This window comes from Vulpes vulpes, chromosome 12 (genome assembly GCF_048418805.1).
Source record: "Vulpes vulpes isolate BD-2025 chromosome 12, VulVul3, whole genome shotgun sequence".
NCBI lineage: Eukaryota > Metazoa > Chordata > Mammalia > Carnivora > Canidae > Vulpes > Vulpes vulpes.
Window position 1 is genome coordinate 47580372 of NC_132791.1, and position 24729 is coordinate 47605100.

General features: G+C 31.8%; 1 protein-coding gene across 3 annotated transcripts in view; it reads left to right on the forward strand.

The window, feature by feature from the left end:
* BRD10 (bromodomain containing 10) overlaps positions 1 to 24729 on the forward strand; it is a 116052-nt gene that overhangs the window by 68942 nt on the left and 22381 nt on the right. For 2 of the 3 annotated variants that reach the window (XM_026001359.2, XM_072728405.1), the window contains 2 exons: positions 2622 to 2701; positions 11330 to 11419. In XM_026001359.2, the coding sequence (XP_025857144.1) occupies positions 2622 to 2701; positions 11330 to 11419 (170 nt within the window). The remainder of the gene's footprint in view (positions 1 to 2621; positions 2702 to 11329; positions 11420 to 24729) is intronic. The other variant, XM_072728403.1, reaches the window with a different exon arrangement.

The following is a 24729-nucleotide window of genomic DNA, read 5'->3' on the forward strand; positions in this document are numbered from 1 at the left end:
TATAGACAATTACCTGCTTTCCTTTTCCTATCTCCAGACTGGTGAAATTTCTGTTGAAATAGAAAAATAGGGTTATTCTATTTAAGGATCATTTCTCATAACTTCTTTAATGAAAAATGCTGTAAATACAAAATGAATAATGTGATTTCTGTTAATAATTCGGCCTAGTAAGAACGAGAAACACAAATCATTATAATACTGCATGATAAATGTTACACTAATATACATACAAAGTAGAGTGGTAGCACAGAGGACATATGAGCAAGAAGGGCTAAGAGCAGGAGTAAGTTAGTAAAAGAATTTGAAGAAGGTTAAAGATAATATTTGGTTTAGACCTTTATCATCATGGCTTACCTAAGGGAGATAACAATCACTTAACCATGTGATTAACAGTAGTCTAAGTTCTTTACATGTCTTAATTCCTTTAATTCTCATAAAGAAAGTAGGTGATATCATTATCTCTGTTTTCTAGATAAGAAACACACAAGAAACTACACAAGGGAAAAGAAAAAAAACTACACAAGGAAATAAAGTAACTTGCAGCTAATAGTTGATTAGAACTGATATTCAAACTCAGGTAGTTTAGTTCCAAAACTCAAGCTTAAACCAGAATACTACTTCTGTTTACTTAATCACATTTAAATATACTAATGAAAATAAATAAATAAATAAATAAATAAATAAATAAATAAATAAACTAATGATATGGTGAAAGGAAATACCCAGTAACCATTTGAGGTGCTTAATCCATTAAAATAAGAGTGACTTCTAGAATTAACTGAAAATGTACCTGATATTAGTGCCTATGAGGCTACAATATGGAATTTATTGGGAATATCAAGGGTGACCTCTTGTGCTTATGAGTAAAAACAAAATCAAATGATTTTTAAAAAGCTAATTAGAACGGTGCTGTGAGGAGGGGGAGGGGAGGGTAAGGAAGGATTTCATCTCCTTCAAATTGTTTCTATAACTTTCCCAGACTCGGTGAGGCGATTAAATCTTTTCCTATGAACTTTAAAATATGGTAGTTTATAGAGGAAAGGCATTCTTCTCTCTGGAGTCATGAGATACCTTCAGAGGTATCTATTGCACCCAGTTTAGAAATTACTCTAGCTGTATTATAGAGATACCAGGAATTTAATCACTTCTCCCTAAATATTGGTTAAACCGACCACTCCCTAACCTAATTTTGTAGAAGCTTAATTTTGGTATAGGTTCTGTGTAAGCACAGAAACAAATAATAGTGATAAGGGTTTTGAATATGACAGGTCATTTTAATTAAAAGTAAATGTCGTTTGGCAGCAGTTGATACTTATTAGAATAAGACAGTAAAATCCATGTGAACCTCAGTAACTCAAAATTTGTAGTAGTTCGGACATAGTATACATGCATTTGATTGAGTCAAAAGTTAGAAATTATCAAATTATAGTTCTGTGATATGGTTAAAAAGGGAATACAGAAGAAAATACAATTATATTGTAAATGGAATTGTGCCTACAAGTTGAATAAAATGTTGCAATCAAATGGACTGTTTGCATGACAGATCATAATCTATATAGAATACTTAGAAAGGAGCAATAGGGGTTGTGTTGAACAGAGTTACTTTGTGTACTCATTTTCCCTTCTGCAAAAAATAGTAACTTTTAAACTGGTTTTAGTTTACAAATGATTGTGGACTAAAATTAACTTTTAAGTGTTTCCGGTTAATTTTTTATTCCCCTACATAGATTTTCATCTCCTGCAGTACAGGGTTTCCATTTTATAATTCTTTGTTTTCCCCATCAGTTGTCCAGTGCCCTGTATCTCATGTTTGTAGAATAATTAACAGCCAGTTTGTTACTGATTTTTGCTAAATGCAAGTGGAAACAAAACATAATTTAAGATGTTCCTTTCAAAAAATAGAGATTATATGCATATAGTATCTCTTTTGTCATGTTAAATACACCAGAGTAGATATACTTCAGTTTATGGTATGAATTAGATTTCTTCAAGAATGTGGATTTTTTTTCCCCAGTGTTTTCTGATTGCACAAATGACTAGTTGCACTTTTTAAAGGGATATCTTTACTTTGTTTTAAATCTGGTTATTGAATACTTTCAAAGGCAGCCCAGCCCATTAGGTGAGTGCAGAGCTAAAGGGATAGAAAAACCTTGTTTCCTAAGCTGCTGAGAGGATTTTCACATTAGGTTGGCTTAAGACCATAGTCTTCAGAGTATAGTTTTATGCAAGTTTCCAACTGTGGAAGTCATTGTTAAAAGGTAAGTTTTTTTTTTCCTTATGTAATATCATTTTAAGTTGTGAATTAGATTTTAACTAAGCAGTAGTAATGTGACATTTTTTTGCCAAATCTTATTACAGTAAATTCTGATACTGTGCAAGTCATCGCAGATTTTGATAGTTTCATTCATATGTAAAGAAACCCGTGTTTGTTAATATGTCTGTTACAGGTAGTTATAGTTTAATGTTTGCTTTTACTAGGACTTGTTTTGATTCATCATTTTTATTTGACTCACTAGCAACCATCTGTTATATTTTAACTTTCAAGGTTCTATGTAATTTGTTTTTTGTTAATGAAGTGCTATAAACAGTATTATGAAGCTTTTCTCTTTTAATCTTGAAAGGAAAAAAATCCATATCTAAAAAAGCAATCACAAAGAAGAGGAAAACTGTCACAAAGTCACCTACTGTACCAGAATTTCAGGTAATGTTTCAATTTTGTCTTAGCATTTTTTAGTTTAAATTTCTGTTTTAGTGTTTATATTGCTCCTCAAGAGATTGGCTAAATTCCACTGTAACACACATACTTTCAATGAAATGTTTCCATCTTTGACTTTTTTCCCTTCAAGTGCAAGGCATAGCTAAGATTTAATCTTCAATATTTTTTACCTCTGTTTTCGTCCTTGATAGCCAAAAATTTCTTTGGTTTTTTTAATATGCTATATTGCTGTGCAGAAGTAGTTTAATAGAATATATATTATATATTATAAATTTTATACATTTATATATTTATATATTAAGTGTTTATATATGAAAATAAATGTGTACATGAAACTCTTCAAGAACAAAGCGTAATTGTAAATAGGCAATTTACTTTCATTTATTTGAACACTGTAGAAATGGTTAGATGTATTAGCTCAAAACAAATCTTTCAACTCTTAGCTATATATGAACTTCAGAGAGAATACTAAGTAACATTTAATTGAGTGGTCTTTAAATATTTCTGCAAAAATAAAAAAGTATATTTGTTATATTATTATGTGAAGAGTTTTTCATTTGTAGCTGGTACTAGGATAAATAGAGAATCTAACTCTAAATAATACTTTTATTTCCTGTTTTATAAAAGATGTATTTTCTTCAAATGATTCTTTTTAAAAAATTTCTTTGCATTACTGTGTCCAATCCAGTTCCAAAGGTTTTATAACCTAACACTTAATTGCCAAAAAATAAAAGTGATGTTAAAATTAATTTTTGTCGGTCTCAAGTCAAGAAAAAAAATAAAGGAGTAATAACTATGAAAATATTGGTAATTTGTAATGTTAATTTAATATATTTATTCAAAAATGTAGACCTACATTTCAGTAAAAATCTTATTTTTGGAAGTGTTTTTATAGAAGTTGATTAGTAAAAATTTAATATTTTTAAATAAGCAGTGAAAGAAAATAGACATTTTCTTTTAGTTTTTTATGATAGAATATTTTTAATGATCTTAGAATGAATTAAAAACATTTTTACAAAATCATTTTATATAATGTAACCTTGGTTACAGAATATTTAGTGAAAAATATGTATTTACTGTTTTACTGGGAGGCCTTTCTATTGTTTGTATCTCTCATTCAGTACTTGAATAGTATATGGTCATTCTGTCACTGATATCATCATAGCCTCTGCTATGCTATTTTTCCCATTCACTTTCCCTCTCAATCCCTTAAAATATTGGTCCAGGGATATAAATCTCAGAAGAGATCTGGCCTGCTGTTGATATTTGTCTCCATTCCTGTCTTAGTGGATGGACTTTCATATGTTATAAGTGGCATAGACAGTGTTAAAATGGCAAATGGTATTTATTAGTGAGGCATGAAATTAATCTAGTGGATTACATGACCAGCATTCCTTTTTTAAACTAACAGTTAAAATAGAAAAGAAATTATGATTGTGTCAGATATAGCAAGGGTAATATTTCATGAAAGTTTGGTTTTGATGTTGTGTTTGCATGCAACGTAAAATATATTTTTGACTATGGGTCATGAGCAAAAAAATTAGAAAGGCACAGTACTAAGTGATGCTTTATCAGTTACTGACCATTTGCTTACCACTCTCAGAAACTTAAAGTGAAAGTATGCGTTTTGCCAAATTGAGGTGTTTAAAATAAATAAGTAAAATCCCCTTCCTGGTTCTTAAGGTGTCCTAGAGAGAGAGAGTGTGTGTGTGTGGTTAGGATGGGGAATAGACTCATGAGAACTGGTTCTTATGCCTAGTTTATAATACAAATACCATGGTATCACTCAAAAAAGAAAATTGACAGCTGTCTCCTAGGAAATACATCATTTGCTTCAAATAAAGAACAGGAGATAAGACAGTATTAGTTACTAGTAAACTTTGTTATGGATGAAACCTACAGTTTTGCCTTTCAAAAGAACTTTATATAGTTTGTTTCTTTGATTATTTGGAAATTCCCCACATGTAAGACACTGATTATTATATAATAAAGAAGTGAATTTATTTCCTTCGCAAAAGCATTTCAGATTCTGCAAATTGTTCTTTTTTTCTTTTTTTTTCTTTTTTTTTTTTTAATAGAGAGAGAGAGAAAGGTGTCAGGGGGGCTATGGGGCAGAGGGAAAGGGAGAGAGAGACAGTCTTAAGCAGTCTCCATGCCCAGCAAGGAACCTGATGTGGGGCTTGATCTCACAACCCTGAGATCATGACATGAGCCGAAACCAAGAGTCGGACACTTAACCAAATGAGCCACCCAGGTGCCCCTGCAAATTATTCATTTTATCCAAGTTCTTTAAAGATCACATTTCTAGCATTAAATATAAAAATACTTTATAGAAAAATATTGCTGGAAGGTTTTCTTTGTAGTATATATTCTAAAAACATGCTAAGAGATAAATGTGTTGAGGAATTAAATTGTGAAGTTTATTTTTTGTTAAGTCTAATGAGTGAATCCTGTTTTGGCCTCAATTACTTTTTTTTTTTTTTTTAATTGGAGTTCAGTTTGCCAACATAGAGCATAATACCCAGTGCTCATCCCGTCAAGTGCCCCCCTCAGTGCCCCCCTCAGTGCCCGTCACCCAGTCACCCTAACCCCTCATTTACTTTTTAATTTGGTAGTGTTTTTGTTGACTTTTTTTAAAGCTAGAAATTAACCTTGTCTGCCTATTTGCTTAGGAGGAATCCATGTTTACTTACATGTATACCTAATATCTGTATCTCAGTTTAAGAAGATAATTATCCCACCTTTATTTAAGGTATACACTATAGATATTCAAATGGTGGATTGGATCTGTTTTTTTGTGTGTATTATAAAAGGACTAACCATATCTGTGCCCTTTATTCCAAGAGTTATGTCAGTGATTCTCAAACTTTAGATAGCATAAAAATAATCTAATGCCTTTATTAAGAATGAAAATTCCTGGGTTTATCTTCCAAGATTTCATCCTTGATTCAGTGGATCTAGGTGGATACCAGTAATGTGCATAGTGGTTAAACGTATGGATTATGGGACCAGGCGATATAGGTTCTAATGCCAGCTTTACCACTAACTCTGTATCCTTAACCCCTTTGTGCCTCCAATTCCTTATCTGTATAGTCAGGTAATAATAGTACCTACTTCATAGGGTATTGTGAGGATTAAATGATAGAGCTTACTATTTTATTTATTCTTATTTTTTTCAAAAAAGCATGTCAGGTGCTTCAGACATAAATAGTGTTATGAGTAGGAAAATCAACTAAGAACTGGCTTAAAAGCATCTATTATTGACCTTTACCACTTTTTTCAGCTACTTAAGACCTTGAAATCTTGAAGTTGGTCATGTTTCATAAATCATGAAATGTCATGATTAAGCCTGCAAGAATTTGAAAAGTGAAAAACCAAGTAATATTATTTGCATCATTATGTCTAATCAAAGGGAAAACTTATGCTTAGCCCTACTGTAGTGTTATAGTGGTTATATAATTGGCATGTAGGGGAATTTTTAGATTTTTTTTATTTAGTAGTAGTTGCAAAAAAATTAGGAAATATTTTTATTTATAGTATTTAGCATGTTGGTGATTTAAGCTTTGATATCATCTTTAACAATTATGACTTTGTTAAATTGACTTTTTAAAATCAGTTTTATAAGACTGTTAAACTGAAAACTAAATATCAATTTTCTTCATAAAATTAATTTTTGCCAAAAGCCTTTTATTTTAATATTTAAAAGAGGAATCTAATATTATGTGAATTTTCATTTTGTATGCAATTGTTACAAAGTCATAGAAAGTATTTTTAAAACTTAGTGTGTCAAGTCTCAATGAGGTCAGTTTCTAAAATAATGTGAGAGCCTTAGTTACCTTGACTTTGCTTTTCATTGGTAACCAAGATCTTTGAATGTAATGCATACTCGCTACTGTAGTATACGTATGATTTGCTGTAAAGCCTATTTTGCAGAGGAAATCCAGAATCCAGCTGCTAAGACTTATGTATTAGTATTGTTTTCAAACATAAGCATAAACTCACAGATCCTTGACATACCTCTGAAAAAAACTGTATCTCCATTTAACCAATGGCAAAACTAAAAGATATGAAATAGGGATGCCTGGGTGGCTCAGCGGTTGAGCCTCTCTACCTTTGGCTCGGGGCATGATCCCAGGGTCCAGGATCAAGTCCCTCATTGGGTTCCCTGCAGGAGCCTGCTTGTCCCTCTGCCTATGTCTCTGCTTCTCTCTCTGTGTCACTCATGAATAAATAAATAAAATATTAAAAATAAAATAAAAGATATGAAATAAAGTAACAAATTGAGGCCCTCAGTGTAACAAAATGAAAAATTAAAGTTAGAAAAATTAAAGTTAGAGTTCAACTACTTCACTGTGTTAAGGACCTTTTGATTATATTATTATTTTGAATTGCTACCTCTTAATGTAAATGTTTTCAGCTTCATCTTTTTCATTTCTAACAGGATGGGCTTTACTTCCCTTTTTAAATTCTTTCAATTTTTAAATATTGTGCATTGAGAGAAACGTATCTCATTAATAAATATAAACATCTTGTTAATCAGACTTACTTTTCACATCACACAATACTGCATTTGCAGATTTTGAAGCAGTCATTCTCCTTGGTATGGTGATCATAAGGAATGAGAAGGAATTTTCCTGTCCTCATAGTTTTAAGATGTTAATGTAATTTTAGTTTAAATACAATATGAAATTTAAATTTATACCCTGAATTTAATATTTTGCTTATAATTTTTATAATAAAGTGTAGGTTTGCTGTATTAGCATGATACTGAATGAGAGGTCCAGTTTGCACCTATTAATGTTGACTTCTGCATTACTTTCCCCTTGTGTTTTAATATGATTTGCTCTATTGCTCTAGTTTTGTATGCTACCTATGTCCTTTTTGGAACAAATGATGTAAATACCTCTCAGATCTATTGAGTATAAACCCTAAGAGCACAATTTCTAGTTTGAAGTAATGCTAAAGTAAGAAATGATTTAATCTTGTAATTTTTCTGAGATGTGTCATGGAATTCTTTTTACTTCTATAGGACCTCCCCTCTCCCTCTATATATAAACATTCCTGCTTCTTGAGTTGAAGATATTTACCACTAGAATACTAATAGAAATGAAATAATAGAAATGAAAGCTTAGGTATAAATTAAATCCTAAAACTATTATACATGTTCAGTTCCTAGATTTTTTTGTTTTGTTTAGAAAGACTCCTTAAAGAACATGATAGAGTAAGAGGTGGATGAGTTCTACATTCTGTGGTCTCCTCTACCAGTGTGTCATCTTATACTTTGCCTCTGTTAGTTTTAATTAGTTCATATATGAAGTGGAGAGGTAACCTTTTTAGTCTAAAAATTACATATTTTTAGTCCTTTCAGCTCTAAGATTGATGGTTTTGTGGCTTTGTAATGGGTTGCCTCAAGTGAAAAGTTAACTTGAGGAAGAGTGTGATAGCTTTCAAGAGGTTTTCCTGGGTGATTCTTATTGTAACTTCTGCAGTATGACTGAAAAGCCTTCTCTTGTGAGTGTTGGCAGTGTGATCCAACTGTAATCTGATCTACTGGGGAGCTTTCCTTTTCACCCCTGGAGGCCCTGAGTCTCAGATTGGTTTTTCCAAATTCAAGGCAACGAGAAGGATGTTTTAATAAAATGTTTTGCCTTGATCAAAAAAATGCATCTGTTCTCCCTTATATAGGTGAAGTTCTGGATTGATTCTGTTTATAAAAGCACCCATTTGAAGCTGAGTCGAGTTTAAAGGCCACACATACGCCTTACTAGTAAAAGAGAAGGAGTAGAGGGTATATTGACATGAATCAGATTATTTTTTTCCTTCAGTGTTAGTAACACAATCAGAATTATGTTCCTAGGGCAGCACCGGTGGCTCAGCAGTTTATTTATTTATTTATTTTTGGCTCAGCAGTTTAGCACCACCTTCAGTCCCAGGGCGTGATCCTGGAGACCTAGGATTGAGTCCCACGTCAGGCTCCTTGCATGGAGCCTGCTTCTCCCTCTACCTGTGTCTCTCTACCTCTCTCTCTGTGTCTCTCATGGATAAATAAATAAAATCTTAAAAAAAAAAATTATGTTCTTATACAAGAATTTTCTCAGACCTTACTTGGCTCTATATGTTGAGTATCTCTACTAGGTGTATATCATATCTAATTCTAGAGAGTATAGAAAGAGATTATAAGTTGTTATATAGCTATTAACTCATTTTAAGAGAAATTCAAAGTAAATATTGCTAAAAATATTTTCAACCTCAAATTCAGCAAAATTTATATTTGAGTCATGTCATTTAAGGAATATTTATCTTATCATTGTGCATTTAAATCAGTATTTCATCCCCTATTTGGAAATTAGTCTTTTTGAATCTTCATATTCTTTAGCTACATAGTACCATAATGTTTCAAGAGCCATGAAGATTTGGAATTCATAATCATTTAGTACCTTTACTGCTTAAAAGTATGATCTGCAGCCCATACCTGGGAACTTGTTAGAAATGTAGAATCTCAGGTCCGCACCTCAGACTTACTAAATCAAAAACTCTATTTTAACAAGATTCCCAGGTGATTCTTATGCACATTAAAGTTGGAGAAGCATTGATTTTGTACAACTTACTAACTAGGTAAGCCACTTCAACGTACTGTTTTACCTAGCTCTTAAGCTGTGGAAATCATTCAGAGTTTGCCTTCAGAACTGTGTTACCTCTTCTTTCAAATGAAATATTATTTGTTGATCCCATGAATTGAAAGGTTTTAAGTGTCTTAGAGTGTGTCTAGTTGTAATGGTGTATGTTTTCATTGTTACTGTAAGTTTCTACAAACTATATATATGCAAAATGTACCTTTATTCTTTGTATAATGAGATACCTAAGATGCAAGTAAAAACAACTCTGAGCTTTGCCATGTGTGCAAATGAGGAATCTGTGCTGTGATATTAATTAGTGCACCAAGTTCAGTAAAAAGGCATGTAACCATCTGCAAGCTCTGGGGCAAATTTGACATGACAATCAAAAATAGCAAATTATACAATGGGAAGTTTTAGTTCCTGCTGAGTACTTACTGAAAACCTGATGTAGGGCCAACAAAATAGAAGTTGAAGACATTATCAAGTTTTAGAGCAATTACATAGTTGTCCAGTCCCCTGCCTATCAGCATTTCTTCTATACCTCTAGATTTGGCAAATGGCAATGTGTAATTTATAATAAATAGCAGTAGCACTATTATTGTGAACTGTTTTCTACTCTGGAATTATTTAAGTTGGGTTACTTATGCATATTTTCTCTGCATTGTCAGGTCTGTGAGTTTGAAATTATGTAAACATTTCTAATAATAATTGTTAATACTAATTATAATTTATAATATCTGTGATATTTTTTCTTAGCCTATTAGATTGAGTAGGCCATATATTGCCACTTATGTAGATCAAAGGCATATCAGTGATTTCATATGGTTTAATCTAATAAAGGAAGTTTAAAGGAGTCCTGCTTTCCCATTTTTGTCACAGTAGTCACTAGGAATGATCTTGCTGTAGCTTCTTTTGTTGTTTTTGTTTTCTCTTACAAGAAATATGCCTTTTAGGAAAACAGTACCCTTACACAAAGATTAATGAATGTCACAAACATGGAATAATAAAATCTTATGATGATTAATAGTTTTATAAATGTAGAATTTCAAAAAAGTTATCGCAGTATAAGCATTACAAGACTTTCATTAATCTAAAACTTTTCCTCTTTATGTGCTTGTAGTTTTGTTCTAGAAACCTATTTCTTTTTCATAATAGATTTTTTAAAATATGAATTTAAATTATTTTAGGAAAAAAGTTAAATATATTAGGGGGAACTCCATATAATTTTACAAGAACTAAAATGTAGTTATTAATATTTTTGTTGTTGCTGACACTTCACTGTTTAAAGCTTTAGTAGTTAAGCCAAACTAGTTTGATTATTCGTAACTAAAACCCAATTATTTTGGTGATTTGCCAAAATTACCAAGGTGAAGTAAAATGAGCCGCAAAATTGTGAGAGGAAATACTTGCTATCTATGGAGATGGTTTTATTAAAGACTACTAAGATGATATTAAGAATGTGTACTTAATTTCATTTACTTCTTTGAATATATTACAGACCATGGAAATCCTTTTTTCTGAGCAATGCCAACAGCAATACAATTAGTTTAATTGTGTATAGTTAGCAAACCAAAGCAAAGGTATAAAGACAGTTCTCCAAGTTTGCATTATTCACCAACTAGGAGACTGCCTGATGATGATTCTTAAAGGTGATTCAGTAACCTGTGAAATCTAGGGTGAGTTTCCAGATCTTTGTCATTCTGGGCTGAGAGTTAATAATGTTAAGAAAGTACCTGGATTATAAAGCAAGCTGAGACAGGGGGGTGTGGTATGAAACCACCAATGTTGAAATTTCAGCTATTTTTACTAAGCCTGGAGTTGATACATTATAAAAGTAATATCTTTTAAAACATAAACTTGTGGGGCCTTCTTTGCTTTTTGCTATGACAAATACAAATAATTGTGAATTTAGTGTATGTTAAAACAACTTCTGTTACCACATTTTGGGTGTTTTATATTATGTGTTATCAAGCTGTGTTTTTGTGTTTTATTTTAGCTTATTTGCACTAATCTTGATGAACTCAGGGAATTAATCACAAAAATCGAGAATGAACTCAAAGATCTGGAAAACAGTAGAAAAAAATCGGTAGGTGTTGATCCAAAAGTTCTATCTGTTATTGTCAGCATTAAAACTTATTCCTGCTTTTTTCTAAAGCTTTTTAAAAAAAAATCTTGTTCTCTGGATTACATAAAAATTTGCAATGAAAAATAGAAACATTGTTCCTTTTATTTCTCCTGTGTGGTCTAGTTTTCATTTTTCATAGAAAAAAATGGTACCAAGGCAAGTAATTTAATTTGTTTGCCTGGTTTATATCAGGTATAGTTGTAGATATTTCCCAATATACTGGTTGGTTGTTTTCTGACTGGTAGTTTTTTGGGTAATGCTTACCTTGCAAATATTCTTAGTTAATAAGCATATGCTTTTAATGGAAGTTTATCACTTAGTAAAATAAAAACTTTAGTTAACTGTGACATAAATAACAGATATAAATTGTTTAGTCCTGCCCCAGATGTTTTTTATATATATTTAACAGTATGTCTTCTTAAAACACCTTTATTAGCTAGAGGTCATTTTTAAACTTTCACTATATATTCAAAATTCACAATTTTAGCTTCATTTTTTGTTCTCTGAGAGTGTAGAGTATAAACCATTATATTTATTCACTCAACACTTGGTAAAACACTCAGTTATGCTATTAAATCAGTAATACTTACTTAACTGACATTCAGTGATATTACAGATTTGAAACACAATTATACATCAGTAAATAAATAGGGAAGTCTTGAAGCACTGAAGAAAATAAATCATTATTTTAAAAATCCCTTTATTTTATGTCTTAGGAATGCCATGAAGCCACTCAGTTTTAGTTAGGTCTTTGCTCAAACCTATTAATCTAGAATTATGTATAAAATAAAGATAGTGATACAGCAAGCTTCATATCAGCAGATTTGTGGTAGTCATTTGATATGCTGTTTAGAAAAGACATATTGGTAGCACTCTGAAGGGAGGAGACTTAAGTGCCATAAAAATACAACCTTCTGAGGTTATTTAATATAGGTGTAAAACAGCCTTAAGCATTTCAGAAGTTTCATGTGATATCCCTGAAAATATCAGTATAGTCTAAGAGAATACTGTTTATAGTGATAAGCCATTACTTAACAGGAAAACATTATGTTCAATGTACAATCCAAGAATACAGAAAACTGTATATTTTTAGAAATATTTCTATTAAAAATGGTTTAAATCCTTGTTAAATTCTTCTGTGTTCGTGTGTGTGTGTGTGTGTGTGTGTGTATGTGTGTGTGGTGTATGTACACATACTTTGGTATATGGGCAGTTACTTGATATGGAACACCAGGGGTTGTTTTAAAATTTACCTCTGTAATATATTTCTCAAACAACATTTAGAATATTTTCTCAACAAAGTTATTTTTAGTATATTTGATATTATATCCTCATAAAGGACTGATTCTCTTCTTTTAATCAGGCTATTATAATTTTTGCAGAAGCTGTTTATTTTTAGTGAGTTGTCTATTCTTCATGAATCTAAATAGAATTGTTAAATATATTTGCTAATTGTTTTTTATGCTGCAGGTAAACATAACAGATGCATCTGAACTTGTTCCCGTATTATAAATTAGTGTTTTATTTGTTTTTAATGAATAGTTTTATGCATAATAGATTTATGTAATTATAGCATGCATTGTAAGAGAAAAAGACTTCTGCAAGCATCCTAGAATTTTTCTGTAAAGCCTTCCACATCACTTACATTAGTGATAGGAGGTATACACATACTGCCTTCCTTTACAGAAATGATTAGAAGGGTAAAAGAAAACACAGATTACAAATACTTAACACTGTAGTCTTTGAAGGCATGTTTATAAGAAAATTTCAGGTTACATATGGGGTTTAATTAATTAAATTTTGTGACTCTAAATTTTTAACTTGTCCATGACTCCTAGTATTTGCATATTAGTTTTTTCTTTTTAAGATTTATTATTTGAGAGAGAGAGCTCTAGTAAGGGGAAGAGCAGAGGGAGAGGGACAAGCAGACTCTGGTCTGAGTGCAGGACGCTGATCATGACCTAAACTGAAACCAAGAGTTGGACATTCAACCGACTGAGCCACCCAGGTGCCCCACATATTAGTTTTAAAATATGTTTTCTGTTCTTCAAGAAATAGAAATTCTTAGGACTGTACTTAGTAGGGATAATCTTCTTGAGATTACTAACATATAAGCTATTTACCTTTGAACTGCCTAAAAGGTTGTTTTCATGGACAGCTTATAATGGCCCCAAAGCATAAAGGTAGCAATAGACAGTAAAGGTTTACATTTTAGTATCATTCCTTATTTTTCTCCAGAAGCTAATACTGATTGTCATAGATGGTGTAGAAATTAACTTTATTGAATATTTATAGTAATATTAAATACTAGGTTATTTGTCTGCCATTCTGTCATTTGGGAATAAAGTGTTTTACTTAACTGAATTTTCTAGATAACTGAAACCTGAACTTTAGGACTAAATTTCTTTCTTTTTTAAAAAATTTCTTATTTTAATTATTTAATGAGAAACTTCCATGCCTCCCTTTACTATATTGAACAAAATTTTAACCCTTTTTTGATGACTCAAGGATCATTATGAATATCCATAATTGTACTGATACCCTAAAAATGTATTGATATCAGTAACTCTAATTAAACATTTACCAAAAGACCTTTATATTTTTAAGGTACGTGTTTGTATTTTTGCTTTTGTTCTCTTTCCTCATTGTCTGCCTGTTGTTTCTTGTGTTTGTCCATGTATTTGCCTAGCTGATACACTATAAATTACAAAACAAGTAACAATATTTATAAGAATTGGACTCAGAGTAAGGACCCAAGAGACTTTCTTAATAATTAAAGCCTGACCTTAGCGATAGTGATAGCCATTTTGACTGATTCATTGCCTCTCAGCTTTCTTCACTATTGCCAAATAGAGTATTAATTTTGATCTTCATAAGAACATATCACTGTCAAAATAGTATTTAGAGTCAAAACAATTCTTTTACTCATCATCAACCTTTATATCTATAATAATGACTCTAATAACAAAAAGGTTGTATTCCATATGGACATTTGGTTGTCATGAATGCCATTGCTAAAGATGGAAACATTTGTGTGATAGAGGATTTAACATGGATCCATACAAATACTTCACTTCTTTAGAGGATTTTTTCTCTGCGGGGCCTTTCCACCAAAGCAACAAGGAAGAATTATCCCATTTCCTTACCCGTTGTCAACATTCCATTATAAAAGCTTTCCTAACCTCTTAGAGTTTTTGCCATTGAGCTACTCATTGTATTGGAAGATTTATAGTCTTATAAAATCTAGACTGTTTATTTTTGCCAGACAACTGATTCCACTTATAGTTAATATAAGGAGAAAAAAATAATAATAATATAAGGAGAGAAAAATAGTTTTCTTGAGTTTGTTCTAGCACACTTAGTGGTACCATTACTTCATTTAGCAAATTATTCTAAAAAGTCTCAACATCCTTTAGATCCTGCTGAGCTAGACTTAATTATCTACCTGAGATTTGTTTAAAGTGAGACATCTGGTTGAGATAAATTAGAAGTATATAGTTTTTAAATTTTATCTTTCTCATTATTATTTAGATCATAGGATTCTTTAGTAAGTTAAAGGAGAAATAACATTTTATTTTTGTGGTTTTAGTTAAGAGAGAAAATTTGCGTTTTGCCCAATTATTTGGAAAATATCTTTTTAAATTGAGGAAATATATTAGTTTTCCAGAAAGATAGAGCTAAGATATTGATAAGTTTGCCTCATCCTATTGTGTTTGAAATTTATTAGACATTGTTGCTTTCTAAATCATCAAAATTGGAAAACTCTGCCAGGCTTACAACAGAAGTGGTTGTATTTCTGAGTTTTTTGTGTGACCCTTTTGACCCCCTCATATCTGCCTAATTTCCTTATGTTTTATATCATAATTTAGATTTTCAAAGAGGTTTCAACCTATTTTTCTTTAATAAGGAAAGATCCATATAGAAATTGGGTATAAGGAAAAGTGTGAACAATTTGTCCAAAAAAAAAAAAAAAAGATGTTATTTAATAGAAAAGAAACCTTGTCTGGATTATATAATGATGAATAATAGTCTTATTAATATAGAGAAACTAAAATTTAAAATGTAAGACCTTTTTCTCTTCTAATACATCTTTTAGCAATTAAATAACTCAACACTTAGGATAAATATCATAATCAATATGTAAGAAAAGCTATAAAACTGCCTAGCTCTTTGATCTTGTAATCCTGTTTGGAATTTCACTTTCAAAAAAAAAAAAAAAGGAATTTCACTTTCATTTTTCCCATTTCATTGCCCCTTCTCCCCAAAGAAAGCATTTTACACAGTGGTGTGTTCAGCAGACTACCTCTAATAGTGGAAATTTGGAAAAAGCCTATATGACCAACAGTGGTGAGATGATTAGCCAAACAATATTAGCACAATGGTATATCATATAGCTAGAAAAATAAAATACTTGTTACTATATAGAAGTATTTGTGAAATGTTAAATTTTTTAAATACACAAAATAATATGTGACTAATGATTACAACATATAAAAAGACTTGTTAAGAATGGGAAAGGAATTTCAAGTAATGGATAAAATTAATCTTTGTTATGTTTTTAAGATAATTTAAATTCATCATACAATAATAATATTTCCCTTGCCTAACCAAAGGCTGTACATTAGCAAGACCAAATAGAGAATTCAGAAGCTTGGATCAGATTGTGACACCCCATTTTTTGGTCACAGAGTTCTGTGTAAGCCACTGTTATGAATCAGGAATGATTCCCCCACCCCACCCCTCCACCCCCAAGGAGACTTTTGACAATGTCCAAAGACATTTTTGGTTGTTGAAGAGATAGTACTGGCATTTAATGGATAGAGGCCTGCAATGCTGCTAAAAATATCCTACATTATAATGACCCTGTAATGCAAATGATAATCCTCTGCAAAAAAATTACCTGGCCTCAAATGTCAGTTGTGTGGAAATTGCAAAGCCCTAGCATAAACATGTATTTGCTAAGGGCCCTATTCTCTCACTTTGCCTGCCACTGCAAATTTACTGTGGGGAGAAAACAAGTTGATATTGTGAAAGTTAGAAGTAAGTGGAATCAGACATCTGATCCCATAATTGAGAGTACTTTATTAGAACATATACTTATAATTTAGACTCACATTTGGTGAAACTTGTGAATGTTAGTTTTAACCTTTACCCTTTGTAATTCCATCAGTTTAAAAAGATTCTTGACTTTATAGCCAACTATTTTCAATTTATTATGATTTATGGCCTCTCTCAAATATGTTCACTCTTTATCTTCCTTTGTATAGGAAATGAAGAAGTTATAAATAACATAATTGCATATGTATTTTATTTTTAGAAAGATGATGTGATAAATTCTTTAAAAAATGAAGATGTAGTAAGGAATAGAAACAGATAAATAGAAAAATATAGTCAAATTATGTTTAAAACTTAACATGAGTTTATATGGATCTCCAAAACATAATTGCATGTAGTATAACGTAAGACACAGGGACTATTTATACATTAATCTTACTTTCTAATACCATAACAGAAATTTTATTATAATGAAGGATTATGAGGTTTTTCCCTCCTCTCTCTATTCCATATCCATTATTCATGTGTTCACAGTGAGGCATCAAATCAAAATTACTTTATAGCTCGCTGCTGTTGAGTACAAAATCTATTTTACTAGAGTGTAAGAAACATTGGATACATTGAGTCCTGAATATGCACTAATTAACTTTATTCAATGGATTTTCTTGTAGATATGGTTACAATAATCTCTAAATTGACCTTAAAATGAGTTTTATTTAAGTTTTTTACAATTACATCATTATATATATCATTTTCTTATTCTAGATTTCTGGTAAACTGCTGGTTAAGAAAACAAAATAATCTCAGCTGTTGGGGAACAGGGATCACTTTGTCGTTAAAGAGCTATATTTAAAGCTTTTAAAAATTAAAACACCCTTTTGGAAGGCCTGCATCACAGATAAAAATATTTCTTTACCTATTTTAATTACAGATTCAAGTCTTATTCATAAGACAAGTACTTGCTTAGTGTCTTCTGTTTGTTATGGTAGTACCAGGAACTTGGTAGGGATTCAGAAATTAAAACAAAGTCCTTATCCTCAAAGAATTCACTTACAGAGCTTAAAATTTTATCCCCAACCCTAGGGATAAATTTTTAATTTTAATCAAGGTAAATTGGGCTAGCTTCTGTCCTTTTATAAAAGTCTTAATCTTTTCAAGCAATGTTAATTCAGAAGTAACCAAACAACTCCAGATACTTGCTCATTTCCCTTAATTACATGTTTGGGAGTAGGGTGGAGGAAAGTAACATGCATTTTATGAAGAATCAAATGGTAACTGACATACTCAAAATAATAGTGAGAAAAGAAAGCTAGATGACAGGAAATGTGAACCAGCAGTATATGACTGGTAAGACAAATCTTCAGTTAGTCACTGAATTATCTAAGAATGTATTGTCTGCATTTATCTATGGTAAATTTTGTTCTTTGGGTTTTTTAACGTTTTATAACTACTCTGCTAAGAAATGGATTTTAACCCTCATCAATAGTGCTCATTGTTTCTACTTACTACAATTTGGCATAGTTTGAATACCATTAAGGAAAATTTGATAAAAAGAATTATTTGAGGGGCAGCCTGAGTGGCTCAGTCAGTTAAGCATCTGTCTTCAGCTTAGGTCATGATCCTGGGATCCTGGGATTGAGCCCTGCATCTGGCTGCCTGCTCAGCTGGGAGTCTGCTTCTCCCTCTTCCCCTCCCTGCCCCGCTTGCTTGTTCTGTCCCGCCCCCAAATAAATAAATAAAATCTTAAAAAAAAAAAAAAAAGTATTTGAAAATCCCTTTTCTTCCAAAGAAAGTTGCAATTAAAAGGGAAAAGGGCTATCTGGTATTTTTACGTCAGGCAGATTGATGCTGTATATTCCCAGCATGGAGTGAGCTTCAAGGAAGGGTTGAAGTTGACAGATTCTTCTGTACCTGTAGCTTTTATAATTTGCCTTAAACCCTTCTGAATTACATATCATACACAAATATAACACTTACATGTCAAATAATTTTCAAAGCACCAACTAAATTTGCATTATCCACTTAATAGTTACTTACACTGAAAAGAGTTCTGGAAAATTGAATTGAAATCCTTCGGGTACTTAAGGCAAAAAAAAAAATTTCCACATCATTCTGGTTTTTTTATATTAGAGAAGATATTGAAATCTTGGGAAAGACCCCAAAATTTAAAAGTAGAATAGTTTAGGGGTACCTGGTTGGCTCAGTCGGTTAAGCATCTATCTTTGGCTCAGATCATGATCTTGGGGTCATGGGATTGAGCCCTGTATCAGGTTTTCTGCTCAGCAGGGAGTCTGCTTCTCCCTCTCCCTCTGCCTGTCTCTCCTCCTGGGTTGAAAAGTCAACCCAGAATCTGCAGAGTGACAAAAAGGAGGCTCATAGAGGGCACAGAGTCCACAAAAGAGACAAACCAAAAAACAGACTCTTCCTAACTATAGAGATTAGAAGAGATGGTCACCAGAGGGGAGATGGGAGGGGGGATGGGTAAAATGGGTGATGGAGATAGTACACTTATCTTGATGAGCACCTGAGTAATATATGGAGCTGTTGAGTCACTATATTGTACACTTGAAACCAATATAACACTGTATTTAACTACACTGGAATTAAAATTTAAAAATACTATAGGAAAAGGCCTACCTGGAACTATTTTTTTAATTGAAGATGTGATTCTAACAAGTAGTAGCAGGTGCATTTCTTAGGACAGGAACAGTTTTATTGACACATGAAACACTGACAGGCAATTGAAAAAAGAAACTATAAAAGCATCTTTTGGGAGTCTAAACGTATAAATTGTCAATAACCATTTAATATAGAAATATAGATTGTAGGGGTGCCTGAATGATTCAGTTGGTTAAGTGTCTGCCTTTAGCTCAGCTCATGATCCGAGGGTCATGGGATCCAACTCCAAGTCGGGCTCCCTTCTCAGCAGGGGAGTCTGCTTTTCCCTTTCCCAGGGCTTCTCCCCACCCCCACCCCTGCTTGAGGTTGATCTCTCAAATAATTAAATAAAATATTTTTTTAAATATATAGATCAGAGAGAAATTTGAACAGGGCCTGAGAGTCAGTGTATTAAAATGTAACATAATTTGTTCATAATGATCAAGAATTAAATTATATTCATCGTGTGTTCAGAAAATCTGGCAGACATATTTCTCTCAATTTAAAAAAACCTTTTGCATATAAGGAGAAAACCTCAGTTAACTAAGAAATTTACTCGTGTAGTTTGAATACTTTTTGTGGGCCCACTCTGTGCTAGGCTTTGTGATATAATCTGAGAAAGTGAAAATAAGTAAGCTGCTGTCCTTGCTCTTAAGATATTCCCAGTTTTCATGTCACTTATGTGGAATTTTTATGCTCCAATGACACCAAATATAGCATTACTTAGTGATTTAGATTGTGTAGTGACTTGCTTGAGAACCTACCTTTCTGATATATCAAGTATAGATTTGATCCAATGTTACCAACTTAATTTGCTACCCCTAATGTAGTGAAATGGGTCAAATTCAGATACTCAGCCAGCGGTTAATTTCCAGTCCAGGATTCTTTCTTCTTTGTAAATGAAAGTGGTTATATACCATCAATATGTATATATTGTTAGATTTTCTTCCCCAGTAGTAGTAACTACCTTACTAGGAACATGATGTCATCCAGTTTTTCCTCTCTACAGAGCTAAAGGACATTGAAATTTGCAGTAAATTCTAATCACTAATATAGTTGTTTGTTTTCATGCTTTCTAGCTAAATGCTAATTTAGAAATAATATGGAAATGTTCAATATGGGATGCCTTTAGGGGGATCCCTGAGTGGCCCAGTGGTTTAGCGCCTGCCTTCGGCCCAGGACAGTCCTGGAGTCCCGGGATCAAGTCCTGCATCGGGCTCCCTGCATGGAGCCAGCTTCTCCCTCTGCCTGTGTGTCTGCCTCTCTCTGTGTGTCTCTCATGAATAAATAAATAAAATCTTAAGAAAAAATATATACATATAGGATGCCTTTAAAATAAAGTACAAATGCTTTCCTTTTCTGTTAAATTAGTCTTAAATGAAAATGGATGAGAGAAAATACTAGCATGTGATAGTTCATATTAAAACTTCTGGCAGTGTTAAAATACCTTTTGACTTTTCCCATGTTAATATGCGTACATTTCACTGTTCCGTCAAACTAGCACTTTTTCAAAGGACTGTATATCAACAAAATGAATGTGATGTTTTACACCTAAAACTGAGTATGGTGATAGTTTTCTTTAGGTAAACAATTTAAAAAAGTAAATACTACCTTTTCATTTAATATTGTTTAGACTAAGGAGAATGTCAAATAATTGGTTTACTAATATAGTTAATTTTATTTGTGCTGTTTTTATACATATGTTTTTAAATTATTTACAAGCTATCTTCAGATACTGCTAGTGATTTTAAATGAGACATCTTTGTGCATAGATCTGTGGCTTTTCTCAGAGTTATTTGCATTTTATTTGAAAAGTGAGATCTATTGTTATTTAATCCCTTTTCCACAATGGGATTTATGTGACAAGAGCCAAGCCTGGAAAAAAAAATATTTTGTTATATGATCCAGTTTCTGTGATCTAACATTTATAAGTAAAAGTGTATAGAAAAAATGGCATTGATACTTTTGTTATGTACATCTGTTTTTGTACTGTTCCTTAACAAAAATGTTTTTTTACTATCTCCACAGTAATGGTGCTTACCCTTTCAGTTTATAAAAGCATTCTTTGTTTACTTTGTATATTTATATATGATTTTAGTTTTCTTCATATAGCTATTGATAGCTATTTTGTTTACATATAATGTTATAAGAAAATCTACATAAGTAACAGGATGGTTTCGGTAAACAAGTTACTGTCACCTAAGTTTAACATTCAAAGCATCTAAATTTATGAAAATGTATAAAATATGTCCATGATGATGAGACATATAAGAAACCTGGAATTTATTTGTTTTCCTTTTTCTCTTCCTTTTAGGTGTCCAATGTCTCCAGCATCAGTAGATTGCCAACTCCCTGTCCTTGCAGCACCCCAGCCAGCACTTATGCTGGTTCTGTCATGCCCACCCCCGATTACTGCAGCAGAATGGAGTCCTTCTTTAGTTGAAAGGTAAGTTTCCCTCCCCACTCATTTCACACACATTGACTCAGCTTTTTGTTTTATAATATTGTGTAGTTTTGTAAGTTTTTTTAAAGTTTCTTTTCCCATATGGTTCCTTAGGTTACTAATGTATCATATTCAAAAACTTATAAAACTGCATAATATAATAAAAGATTTATCTTGTGACCATAGACCAGCTTCTTTTTGTAATAATCCCTATGAGGTTATAAAACCTCCATTGTTTGACATTTGGGGCATCTCATGGAAAGGGAGCTGGCAATCTGCAGCTGCTGTGGACATTGGATGAGAAAGTATTGAAAGGTAAGCTTCAGATTTAGACCATATTGTATGTCTTTGGTTCCATGGTATATGCTTGAAATTCATACTTTGTTAAACTTTACAGTAAATGTATAAAAGAAAAATACTACTCTCCTCTTTTTTAAAGTGATCCTCAGTAAAGTTTACGTTATTAATTAAGTTCACATAATACATTAGAATTACCTTAGAAGATAATTTTTATCCCTGAATATTGTGAGAATTCTAATATTGAATGAAATAGTAAATGAAAATAATATCAAATGAAAACAGTTCATTTATCCCTATTTTCACATAACTGTAAAAAATGTTAAGGCTACGTTTATATACATAAAGCTTATTAGATATATTTTTTATTAGAGAAATGATTATAACACTGTTCCACAAATGACCTTTTACTAATCTAATCCTCATACTTGTCTTTGATTCTATATTGATCACTATAGATAAAGATTATAAGAGCTTTCTGATTTTTATTACATCCATATGCTTTCTTATATATTTGAAGAATGAGAAACTTGTATGCCTTGTTTTTTTAATTCACTTTTAAACTTTAGAAACTGTAATTTTAAGTACTACTGTAATTAAATGAAAATAAATTATATAGATTTTAAATTTTGCATTACAGAGGCACATACATGTAAGGATAAGTACTTGTGCAATATGATCTTTTATTCTTTAGGAATTGTATATGTGTAGACCAAGTGGGGGACAGCATTATGTAGTGGATTTTAACATTCAGAAGACCTAGAATTCTAACTGAAAGTGTACTTCTATCTAAAAATTCTTCTCTGTGATTCACTGAGCCAATTTCCTTCTAGAAAATTATGTTCACCTCATTCTCTTTAGCTTTAATAATTTCACCGTAGAAGAAACACAATTAGTTGTTCTCAGTTTTTCCTTTCTGTGTAAGTAAAGTTAATCAGTCAGAAAAGCTATTGCTAGCTTTTAGTTATTGACTTGCTTTAAATTCAGGAGATATTTGTTTGATTTTACATTAAACCCAAGTTAAGGCAAATCGTTGCCATGTCTAACTTCTTTTTAAAATTCACAACTTTTTTTTCTGTTTATATTAGTCTCATTGTATATTGTAACACTCTAAGACTATCTCTAGGTAGAAAGGGACATGTTTTAATTCTATTTTGGTTGTATTGACCAAAGAAGACAAATAATGAAGCAGGCAGTGTGAGTTTCTTTGTTACTGTCAATTGGTTAAAACACTTTACCTAAAATACCAGTCCCAGAGCAGTGATTCCAAACTTTTTTAAATGTATAACCTATTTTGATAAACATAAAAACTGTGGACACACATACCCCATGGCTGGATATGGTGATATCCTTCACTGAGGTCACTGTATTCTTTATATGTATCTTCTAGTTTTATCAATCTTTACTTTCTATAATTTCTGTTATAAGAATAATAGACTTTTTGTTTTCCAAACACAAAATTATTACATATGCATTTTAAAATAATGAAATAACATACTATCACAACCCCAAGTTGAGAATATACAATAAAAGGAAAGGGAAGGCCAAAAAGCATTATATAAAGTTAGAGGGCCATAGACATTTTCAAATAGGTCAGCAGATAAGACAGAATTATATGAAAGATAGAAATCTACTCTGATTAATATTTATGATACCTTCTCTATATATTTGGCTAGTTTAGTAATATATTTTCTGGGCATTAGATTAATTAAAATTTAATAATCAGAATAAAATCAAAAGACAACAAAAAAAGACAAAATCAAAAGACAAAATCTTCTAATCTTTTTAGAACTCTTTTCTACAAAAATTAATGCTGTAATTTAGAGAGACACAAACACAACTGACAGATGTCTTGAAATAATGACATTCAGCCATGCAGACTCCTCTTCCTGTGCCTCAATCTACCCAGTCCCAAGGTCTGACAGTACCACTAGTCCTGCATTTCCCACACCATCACCACGACACTAATCCAAACAGCAGCATACTGCCCAGGTTAATGTTGCATCTGCTTCCCCAAAAAAACTCTCAGATACAAAGAATTTGATATGCCTGTCACTCTCTAGTCTTTTAACACTTTTCCAAATAATTATACCACAAAGGTGGTATAATTCATTACTCATACCTTTTTCTGCTTTCTTTAGCTTAGTAAACATTTATTCTCACCATTTCATTTTTGAGCCAAATAATAGTTGAAAAGTAAAGAAGTAATGTTGATGTGCCTTTTTTTTTTTTTAACTGAAACAATACTACATCATTCTGCAAAGGATTTTAGGGTAACTATCATCTGCCTTTTCATCGTCGTCACTTAGTTCTCCCTAGAGGAAAGTATCGTTTTTTTGTTTAATGGTTTTGTTTGCATGGGTTAGAATAAGTGCTTTATACTGTCTCCTACCCTTTTTTTTCCTGGAGAAAAAGAAACTTTTAAGGTATAACTTACTGTTAGGCCCTTTGAGAAAGTATTTGACAAGCGAGAAGGTCTGTCTAGGTTATTATATGAAATATTTACTTTCCTTGAAATTTTTTTCACAATACTATCATTTGTCATGCCATTAAGAAGACACAAGAATTAGTCATTGAACCTAGGTTCCATATTCATTATATGCACATACACATGTAATTCCACATCTTCCTGCTCTTCTAATAAACAATTTAAAAACCTCAGAAGTAGAAATGTAGTTGTTTATTTACCTGCCTTAATGTTCTACATATGTGCAGATTAACTGAAAAGTTGATGAGATGAAGTCTAATTTTTGCATGTTAAATATGACCCATAATATATAGTTGTGTATTTTTTGTTACAAAAAAAAAAAATGAGTGG